Raw genomic sequence first — 11,195 nt, 5'->3', positions numbered from 1 at the left:
CAACACCAGCCCCAACCCTAGCACCAGCCCCAGCACCAGCCCCAGCCCCAACCCTAGCACCAACCCCAGCACCAGCCCCAACCCTAGCACCAACCCCAGCACCAGCCCCAACCCCAGCACCAGCCCCAACCCTAGCACCAGCCTGCTGCCAAAGATCTGTTGGGACTCTGATGCCGTGATGAGGGCAGAAAGAGAAAGCGTGTCTGTCTGCTCGTGTATCTTGTTAGCGTGGAAGCATGAAACAGATGTGGGAAGGTGTGTACTGTAGCTACTCTGTTATGAATTTGACATGATGTGCCATTAGTTGAATGGAGGAAACCCCTTTTTATGGTTTGGCTGCTGTCTTGACATGACAATGAATGGATTGAATAGTGTGGGAGACTGTGTTTTGTTACTGATTAGTATCTCTGCTATAGTGTATTATTGTTGGAGCTATCTAACAGTGCTGTGTTTCCTGTCTGTCTGTCTGTCTGTCTGTCTGTCTGTCTGTCTGTCTGTCTGTCTGTCTGTCTGTCTGTCTGTCTGTCTGTCTCTCTCTCTCTGTCTCTCTCTGTCTGTCTGTCACTCTCTCTCTCTCTGTCTCTCTCTGTCTGTCTGTCACTCTCTCTCTCTCTGTCTCTCTCTGTCTGTCTGTCACTCTCTCTATCTCTCTCTCTGTCTCTCTCCCTCTCTCTCTCTGACTGTCTGTCACTCTCTCTTTCTGTCTGTCTGTCACTCTCTCTCTGTTTCTCTGTCTCTCTCACTCTCTCTCATGCACTCTCTCTCTCTCATGCACTCTCTCTCTCTCTCTCTCTCTCTCTCTCATGCACTCTCTCTCCTCATCAGCTCCAGCAGACGAATGGACAGATCTCCATCTCCAGTTTGATTGGGAAGGTAGACGAGCAGACAGAGCTCCATGGCCACTCAGAGGACAACACGCTAACAGAGGAAGGTAAGAGAGAGTTGTATATTCACTATATATCTATGTGAATGGGTGTTTGTCTGTGAACTAATGTTTATGTATGGAGTGTCTGTGTGCTTTCGATGTGCAGATGTGTGGGGGTGCGTGTGTGTGTGGGTGCGTGTGTGCGTGTGTGTGTGTGTGTGCGTGTGAGGGAGAATGTGTGGTATGGCCCCTGACTGACACAAAAGCAACCTGCCACCCATGTTCAGCCTCTGGCCCTACAGCTATGTCCTCCTGAGAGCCTCTTGATCCTTCACTAATCTCTCTGTCAACACTGAAGGGACACCTACGCAGTCTCCTATTGTAACAGGTTGCTCACACACTCACATATCCAACATACGCAACACACATCTGGACTGCATGGAGGCTCCGAGGAGTTGTTCTAGGTAATCCAATGTAAGACTGTGTGCAGACATGCCTATCCACTTAAAGTAGCCTAACAGTAATTTGTCTTTGGGGTCTTAAAACTAAAGCCAGGTAGAATTCCTCGCTCTTAAAGCTGAGTTTCTGTGGTCGGCATCTGGAAGATAGGGAGGAGACATACAGGAGTGCGGAATGCATAATACATTTTAAAAAATCTAGATAATCAGTAACTGACCCAACATCATTGGGTTGGGGGCCATGTTTTTCCTATGATATCAGATTAATTTTCCCAGCGTTGTCATGGAAACAAGCCTGAACTTTCCGCCATCCTGCTCTGGTTCGCCGTCTCCCTCTGTGTGTGTTTGTTTATTTACTTTAAGGTTCCTTCGTGGTCTCCCTCTATCTGGGAGGGCTGCAGGAGCACGGCTTCCCAACCTAAATATTTAGCAGGCCGTGACCTGGCTCGGCACCGTTTAATAACTCTGTTCAGCCAGGGGAAGGAGTAACTCTATACTACTTTAAACAGACAGATATGTCACATACCACACCGTCAAAAAGCCTGTTTAATAACCTATTTAATGAAGCGATTCTGTACGTTTATCGAGTAACCGAATACCCCTCAGAACAGAGAGATATGGTATGTACGTAGAGAATGATTTGATGAGCTGAGCCCTATCCTATATGAATGTACTGAAATCTGATTTAATTCTGTAGATAGTCCTGTGGAAATGAGGAGGGTTGAGGTGAAAGCATTCACGATGGAAAATATACATTTTCTGAAGTTACTTTGATAGGTTTTCTCATAAGTAATAAGGATATATCAAATGTGTCTTCAACCATGATGAAGATTGAAGGAATCCTCTTAAACAAGACTGTCAAACATACGGCCTGTGGGCCGGATCTGGTTTGGGGGAAAAATCTAGAATTGACTGCTAGGAATTAGACAAACAAATCCTCCGTCCTCTCGACCTCGTTGAAGACCGGACGAATCCCCTGGGGCAAAATGAGTTTGACACCCCTGCTTCAAAACATTTGGCTGAAATGATACAGCCTGTGGCCCTTCAGGCCCACCTCCTGTATGTAGTGATATACAGTGCCTTGCGAAAGTATTCGGCCCCCTTGAACTTTGCGACCTTTTGCCACATTTCAGGCTTCAAACATAAAGATATAAAACTGTATTTTTTTGTGAAGAATCAACAACAAGTGGGACACAATCATGAAGTGGAACGACATTTATTGGATATTTCAAACTTTTTTAACAAATCAAAAACTGAAAAATTGGGCGTGCAAAATTATTCAGCCCCCTTAAGTTAATACTTTGTAGCGCCACCTTTTGCTGTGATTACAGCTGTAAGTCGCTTGGGGTATGTCTCTATCAGTTTTGCACATCGAGAGACTGACATTTTTTGCAAAACAGCTCGAGCTCAGTGAGGTTGGATGGAGAGCATTTGTGAACAGCAGTTTTCAGTTCTTTCCACAGATTCTCGATTGGATTCAGGTCTGGACTTTGACTTGGCCATTCTAACACCTGGATATGTTTATTTTTGAACCATTCCATTGTAGATTTTGCTTTATGTTTTGGATCATTGTCTTGTTGGAAGACAAATCTCCGTCCCAGTCTCAGGTCTTTTGCAGACTCCATCAGGTTTTCTTCCAGAATGGTCCTGTATTTGGCTCCATCCATCTTCCCATCAATTTGAACCATCTTCCCTGTCCCTGCTGAAGAAAAGCAGGCCCAAACCATGATGCTGCCACCACCATGTTTGACAGTGGGGATGGTGTGTTCAGCTGTGTTGCTTTTACGCCAAACATAAAGTTTTGCATTGTTGCCAAAAAGTTCAATTTTGGTTTCATCTGACCAGAGCACCTTCTTCCACATGTTTGGTGTGTCTCCCAGGTGGCTTGTGGCAAACTTTAAACAACACTTTTTATGGATATCTTTAAGAAATGGCTTTCTTCTTGCCACTCTTCCATAAAGGCCAGATTTGTGCAATATACGACTGATTGTTGTCCTATGGACAGAGTCTCCCACCTCAGCTGTAGATCTCTGCAGTTCATCCAGAGTGATCATGGGCCTCTTGGCTGCATCTCTGATCAGTCTTCTCCTTGTATGAGCTGAAAGTTTAGAGGGACGGCCAGGTCTTGGTAGATTTGCAGTGGTCTGATACTCCTTCCATTTCAATATTATCGCTTGCACAGTGCTCCTTGGGATGTTTAAAGCTTGGGAAATCTTTTTGTATCCAAATCCGGCTTTAAACTTCTTCACAACAGTATCTCGGACCTGCCTGGTGTGTTCCTTGTTCTTCATGATGCTCTCTGCGCTTTTAACGGACCTCTGAGACTATCACAGTGCAGGTGCATTTATACGGAGACTTGATTACAAACAGGTGGATTGTATTCATCATCATTAGTCATTTAGGTCAACATTGGATCATTCAGAGATCCTCACTGAACGTCTGGAGAGAGTTTGCTGCACTGAAAGTAAAGGGGCTGAATAATTTTGCACGCCCAATTTTTCAGTTTTTGATTTGTTAAAAAAGTTTGAAATATCCAATAAATGTCGTTCCACTTCATGATTGTGTCCCACTTGTTGTTGATTCTTCACAAAAAAATACAGTTTTATATCTTTATGTTTGAAGCCTGAAATGTGGCAAAAGGTCGCAAAGTTCAAGGGGGCCAAATACTTTCGCAAGGCACTGTACCAAGACGTTTTGCTGCCAACTTGACCATGGCTCCAACTTTTTGCCACCTTTTCTTATATCTAAAAGGTATTGCTCACAACAAAGCGTGTACTTTTATTTCCACTAACTGAGGCAGTCATGAATGCGGTGAAGTTCTGCCCGCGGTTTAGTATGAAACGTAGCCATAATGCAGAGGCGGTATCGGCGCGCACTACGCTCTTAAGCTGTTGATGGTTGCAAGGCAGCGCCTGTTACAGGCTGTTACCATCATCATGGTATCACGGTAGTTCTAAACTTTGCCAGGCATATCACTTGGCAGCATTACTTTGCATAGCCCACCACTATGCACTGTTTTCTTAACCTCATCTGGATGGATCCGGAGATATTTCCTGTGGAAATGATTATCACTGAATGACGGAAATATTTAAATGAAGTAGGCTAATATAATTAAAGGCATGTATCAAATGATTGCTTACTGACACTCCCAAAGTTATTTGAGGCAATAGCGTACCGGTTTGTTGTCAACTACATGATAATTATCGGACAGTTTTGATTGGCACAGTGCCATCGCGTTGCTTTGTATGTGGAAACTCGTCTTGATAAATCAATCAATGTCAGATCCTTGTTTTCACTGAATCTCCATTTGGAAATTTGGTCACAGTCAGGCGGGTGGAATGTTGAGCGCTGTTCAGGACCAACTTTAGTCTAGTTGGCTCATTTCTAGGCACTACGACAGCAGTCTCACTCAAGTTGTGTGGGGAAAATATCATTTATATTTTATTCTGTAATATATTTCAGTGTATTCTTAAAATACTGTATGTGTGTGTTGACTGTGATCAGGGCAGGGAAATGTGGGTCTTGTCTGTTTAATGAACAAAATAACTAACTATATTTCATTTGCATGGAGCAGCCATATAGCCTAGGCTGCGCAGACCAGTAGCCTAACATAATTCAACTCAAAATATTTTATTCTGTTCTTTTGAAAATACATTTGATTAGTCTTATAATGTTTCTTAGGACCTGCCTAAACAAATAAAACATGTATTTCTTTGTGATGGTGTATATTCAATGAATTTACTTAAGTAGCTGCCCACCCACATCGACACACATGTACCCCACTCTTTAACTTGCCATCATGTGCACAGAAGGTATAAAAGGCTTATGCCCGCAAGAATGTGGTCAAATTCAGCCTGCTTGAAAAGGGCTCATGTAAACATTGCCCAATTTCTTTTAACAGGCAACCTACCGTAAATCCTATGTGAGAAGTGTAATAGATAGCTCTGCTTGTAACGATACATAGATATATGTGGGTTTATCTGCTGTACTGCACCAGGCGGGAGGGCGAACCTTTGAAGTCTGAATGTTTACTCTGTGGTAGCAGGAGAGGATAGTCTGTAGTCTCTGTGGTAGCAGGAGAGGATAGTCTGTCGTCTCTGTGGTAGCAGGAGAGGATAGTCTGTCGTCTCTGTGGTAGCAGGAGAGGATAGTCTGTCGTCTCTGTGGTAGCAGGAGAGGATAGTCTGTCGTCTCTGTGGTAGCAGGAGAGGATAGTCTGTCGTCTCTGTGGTAGCAGGAGAGGATAGTCTGTCGTCTCTGTGGTAGCAGGAGAGGATAGTCTGTCGTCTCTGTGGTAGCAGGAGAGAATAGTCTGTCGTCTCTGTGGTAGCAGGAGAGGATAGTCTGTCGTCTCTGTGGTAGCAGGAGAGGATAGTCTGTCGTCTCTGTGGTAGCAGGAGAGGATAGTCTGTCGTCTCTGTGGTAGCAGGAGAGGATAGTCTGTCGTCTCTGTGGTAGCAGGAGAGGATAGTCTGTCGTCTCTGTGGTAGCAGGAGAGGATAGTCTGTCGTCTCTGTGGTAGTAGGAGAGGATAGTCTGTCGTCTCTGTGGTAGCAGGAGAGAATAGTCTGTCGTCTCTGTGGTAGCAGGAGAGAATAGTCTGTCGTCTCTGTGGTAGCAGGAGAGAATAGTCTGTCGTCTCTGTGGTAGGACTAGCAGTGTATCAATTCTTTGCTTGTTATTTAATCGATCCTCTATTTTTCCTGTCTTACACAAAAGCTGCTACCTAGTCTAGAGAAAGGGAGGGAGGGAGGGAGGCCTTCACCAGGAGCTGATAAAATAGCAGAAGGTTTGAGGGAAACAGAAGCAGGCATTCCTCTGATAACACAACATCAGAGAGAGACACCCCAGCTCCACACGTCACATCATAGGAGACCGACTCTACTCTTTACATACCCCACACACTCTGTCTGACCAGGCTATTTACAATGTAATCGGAGCAGCCTAATACAGACCAGCAGCACACATCCAAACTAGTATAGACCAGCACAAACCATAATTACACATACCAGCTCATACCAATTTATTGACCAGCACCAAGAAAATATGAAGTGATGCTTTTGTTAGCATATCTCTTGTACCCACACACTGACGTTGTGGAGTTACCTACCCCAAAACGGATCATGACAGAGACAGTTGAAACCCAGCTCAAACTAGTCAGTGGTCACTGTGACTGCTTGCAACCTCTCTCAAGTCCCTTACACTTTCAAGTCTCAGAGGAAAGACAAACTCTACATTTGTAGAGTCCTGGTTTTGTGACACAACATTTACCTCAGAGGATTACGGAGAAAGGAACTAAGTAAATATTACATGGAGCTATGGAGGACTAGGCCAAAATAGCTCTCTAGGAGAGAAAGAGAGAGATAGAGAGAGAAAGAGAGACAGAGAGACGAGGGAAGAAGGAGAGAGAGGGACAAATCCGCCACACCCCTACACACCACACAACGGTATCATGGGTGGGTCCCGAGTTATGAATCATTGTTTGTCCCATAGAGAGAGAGAGAGAGAGAGAGAGAGAGAGAGAGAGAGAGAGAGAGAGAGAGAGAGAGAGAGAGAGAGAGAGAGAGAGAGAGAGAGAGAGAAAGACAGAGAGAGAGAGAGAGAGAGAAAGACAGAGAGAGAGACAGAGAGAGAGACAGAGAGACAGAGACAGAGAGAGAGACAGAGAGAGAGAGATAGAGAGACAGAGAGAGAGAGACAGAGAGAGACAGAGAGAGAGAAAGAGAGAGAGACAGAGACAGAGAGAGAGAGAGAGAGACAGAGAGAGAGAGAGAGAAAATAGGGGAAAAAGAGGGAGACAAAAGGACAGAAAACAGAGAAAGCGAAGCTAAAGTTGATACCCTATTATGAAAGTGTGACATATTTTAACATTTACTGATAAATCCCAGTAATACATGGGAACAGTGGGTGTCTGGTGTGTGTGTGTGTGTTTGTGTGAGAGTGTGTGTGTGTGTGTGTGTGAGAGTGTGTGTGTGTGAGAGTGTGTGATGTCTGTGTGAGGGCCCAGAGGATGACATCAAGCCTGACTAATTCACTGGACAGAGTCAAACCTTCTCCTCCCAGGTGGCTGGCATTGTGCTAAAGAGGACATATGAAGTATTCTGGGGGTCGGAGGGGTGCTCTTTGTACAGGAATTTCAGGCAGTGTATGTGTGCGTGTGTGTGTGTGTGTGTGTGTGCCTTGGCATGTGTGTGTTGTACGCACTGTGTGTTTTGTTGTATGCACTGCTTGTGTGTGTGTGTGTGTGTGTGTGTGTGTGTGTGTGTGTGTGTGTGTGTGTGTGTGTGTGTGTGTGTGTGTGTGTGTGTGTGTGTGTGTGTGTGTGTGTGTGTGTGTGTGTGTGTGTGCCTTAGCATGTGTGTGTTGTACGCACTGTGTGTTTTGTTGTATGCACTGCGAGTGTGTGTGTGTGTGTGTGTGTGTGTGTGTGTGTGTGTGTGTGTGTGTGTGTGTGTGTGTGTGTGTGTGTGTGTGTGTGTGTGTATGTGTGTGTGTATGTGTGTGTGTGTGTATGTGTGTGTGTGTTGTGCTGAGTGTGTAACTGTAGTTCCCCTCCAAGCTGGATTGACTCAGTCAGGCATGGCCTGGAACGGCTGCTGTGCTGTGGGACGGACGTTAGTAGCGTTGCCAGAACGTTCCATCACCCATCTGGAAGGGACCTCTCCCCTCGGCCCTTGCTTTAGCAATGCTTCTCCTCTGCCAATACAACCCCTGCTCCCTCCAAACTCCCTGTACACTACGACTAGCTAACACAGCAGCAATCATGCAAGCCAGCCTCCAGCCTTTTCCTGTTGTTATTTTGCCAGTTTGTTTCACTTATTTTCCAATTGATGGAACTCATTTTTGTGAGAATTTTCTGTTAAGTGGCTTTTGTTCCACCAACATCTGTTTGCACGCATGATTTTGGATGAGTATTCAGTGTTGGTTTGTGTGCTATTATATGTACAAACACTGTATTCACAGATGTCCGTTATGAAGATGACTTACTACAGAAAGCCAGTGAGCTCAAAGGAAGCTGTGAGGAATACAGGGTTCAAACATTTCAGCTCTTAAGTCCCCAGAGATCATCAGACTTTAACTGAATTACCCCTTTATCTACACAGTACATTTTACACAGTCATTTGTCACATAACATTTGTATTAGTATTTATTAAGAATCCCAAAGGCAGCAGCTACTCTTCCTGGGGTCCAGCAACATTAAGGCAGTTCTAGAGTGCTTAGATATAGAGACCCACGCCTGGATTCCGTGGGCGGCAAGGTAAGGGCATGTAAAGAGAGGAAGAATCTTTTGGAATGTGACGGTGTGCTTAAATCCATTGGAGACCTCTAGATAGACATTTTAAGATATAGTGAAGTCATCACTTGTGGCTATTGGCCCCCCAGTTATTCTCAGACCCCCCCAGCCCTTCATCGTCTCCCAAACCACTCCTCTCTCATCTGTCCCATCATCAGGGCAGCCTATCTACCCACCCTCTCTAGCCCTAAGCTGATTTAAGATGGTGTTCATTGGATAGCAGCTTACAGGCTCCTGTCCAGTTCGGCTATTTTTTGTGCTTTGTTACGCAGATCTTACAGCTTTTTTAAACATAATGTCTCCGACATCATTTCCTATGACAGAAAACAGCTTCTGGACATCAGAACAACGTTCACTAACCTCGAATTTTGGATTAACATTTCTTCTCTGGACGATCTGCTTACTCCAGTTCAGGCCCGGATATCCGGGACTCGAAAGAGGAAGAGGCTGCGAAAGAGAGGCAGGCGAGCGGCATTTTGACAAGACTATGTCAGCGAACAAATACACCGCCATTGCAGTCTGTTCTGTTGACGATCGTGTAGTCACAGGAGAACAAACTGGAGGAGCTCCGTTCAAGACTATCCTGTCAACAGGACCTGAAAAACTATGATATCCTATGTTTCTCAGAGTCATGGCTTAACGAAGACATGAATATGCAGTTGAAGTCGGAAGTTTACATACACTTAGATTGGAGTCATTAAAACTCGTTTTTCAACCACTCAACACATTTCTTGTTAACAAACTATAGTTTTGGTAAGTCGGTTAGGACATCTACTTTGTGCATGACACAAGTAATTTGTGGGGGCTGGAGGGCTGGTGCGTGGAGGTGGTACCGGATAGACCGGACCGTGCAGGCGCACTGGAGCTCTTGAGCACCGAGCCTGCCCAACCTTACCTGGTTGAATGCTCCCGGTCGCCCTGCCAGTGCCGCGAGGTGGAATAGCCCACACTGGGCAATGCAGGCGAACCGGGGACACCGTGCGCAAGGCTGGTGCCATGTAAGCCGGCCCAAGGAGACGCACTGGAGACCAGATGCGTAGAGCCGGCTTCATGGCACTTGGCTCGATGCCCACTCTAGCCCGGCCGATACGCGGAGCTGGTAAGTACCGCACCGGGCTATGCACCCGCACTGGGGACACCGTGCGCTTCACAGCATAACACGGTGCCTGCCCGGTCTCTCCAGCCCCCCGGTAAACACAGGAAGTTGGCGCAGGTCTCCTACCTGGCTTCGCCACACTTCCTGTGTGCCACCCCCAATACATTTTTGGGGCTGACTCTCGGGCTTCCATCCACGCCGCCGTGCTGCCTCCTCATACCAGCGCCTCTCCGCTTTCACCGCCTCCAGCTCTTCTTTGGGGCGGCGATATTCTCCAGGCTGTGCCCAGGGTCCTTTTCCATCCAACTCATCCTCCCATGTCCAGTACTCCTCGCACTGCTCCTGCTGCCGCTGCCTGTTACCACGCCGCTTGGTCCTGTTGTGGTGGGTGATTCTGTAACGGGATTCTTCCGTCGAAGGAGAGGCGGACCAATACGCAGCGTGGTTGAAGTTCATGGTTTTTTAATAAGAAAAACTATACATGAACAAACTACAAAATAATAAATGTGAAAACCCGAAACCAGTCCCGTGTGGTACAAACACTGACACAGGAAACAATCACCCACAAAACCCAACACCAAACAGGCTACCTAAATATGGTTCCTAATCAGAGACAATGACTAACACCTGCCTCTGATTGAGAACCATATCAGGCCAAACACAGAAACAGACAAACTAGATACACAACATAGAATGCCCACTCAGATCACACCCTGACCAAACAAAACATAGAAACATACAAATCAAACTATGGTCAGGGTGTGACATAATTTGAGTCAATTGGTGGTGTACCTGTGGATGTATTTCAAGGCCTACCTTCAAACTCAGTGCCTCTTTGTTTGACATCATGGGAAAATCAAAAGAAATCAGCCAAGACCTCAGAAAAGAAACATTGTAGACCTCCACAAGTCTGGTTCATCCTTGAGAGCAATTTCCAAATGCCTGAAGGTACCACGTTCATCTGTACAAATAATAGTACGCAAGTATAAACACCATGGGACCACGTAGCCGCCATACCGCTCAGGAAAGAGACGCGTTCTGTCTCCTAGAGATGAACGTACTTTTGTGTGAAAAGTGCAAATCAATCCCAGAACAACAGCAAAGGACCTTGTGAAGATTCTGGAGGAAACAGGTACAAAGTATCTATATCCACAGTAAAACGAGTCCTATATCGACATAACCTGAAAGGCCGCTCAGCAAGGAAGAAGCCACTGCTCCAAAACCGTCATAAAAAAGCCAGACTACGGTTTGCAACTCCACATGGGGACAAAGATCGTACTTTTTGGAGAAATGTCCTCTGGTCTGATGAAACAAAAATAAAACTGTTTGGCCATAATGACCATCGTTATGTTTGGAGGAAAAAGGGGTGCATACTTCCAACGTTGTGACAAAATGGCTTAAGGACAACAAAGTCAAGGTATTGGAGTGGCCATCACAAAGCCCTGACCTCAATCCTACAGAAAATGTGTGGGCAGAACTGAA

The 11,195-nt window shown here is 45.7% G+C and overlaps 1 protein-coding gene across 1 annotated transcript in view; it reads left to right on the top strand.

Moving 5' to 3' along the window:
• Positions 1 to 11,195, top strand: part of akap12b (A kinase (PRKA) anchor protein 12b) — a 64,440-nt gene that overhangs the window by 26,375 nt on the left and 26,870 nt on the right. The window contains exon 2 of the mRNA XM_021600762.2: positions 826 to 931. Within this exon, the coding sequence (XP_021456437.2) occupies positions 826 to 931 (106 nt within the window). The remainder of the gene's footprint in view (positions 1 to 825; positions 932 to 11,195) is intronic.

Source organism: Oncorhynchus mykiss, chromosome 4, assembly GCF_013265735.2.
Source record: "Oncorhynchus mykiss isolate Arlee chromosome 4, USDA_OmykA_1.1, whole genome shotgun sequence".
NCBI classification, from domain to species: Eukaryota; Metazoa; Chordata; class Actinopteri; order Salmoniformes; family Salmonidae; genus Oncorhynchus; species Oncorhynchus mykiss.
This window is presented reverse-complemented; position numbering and strand designations above follow the sequence as displayed.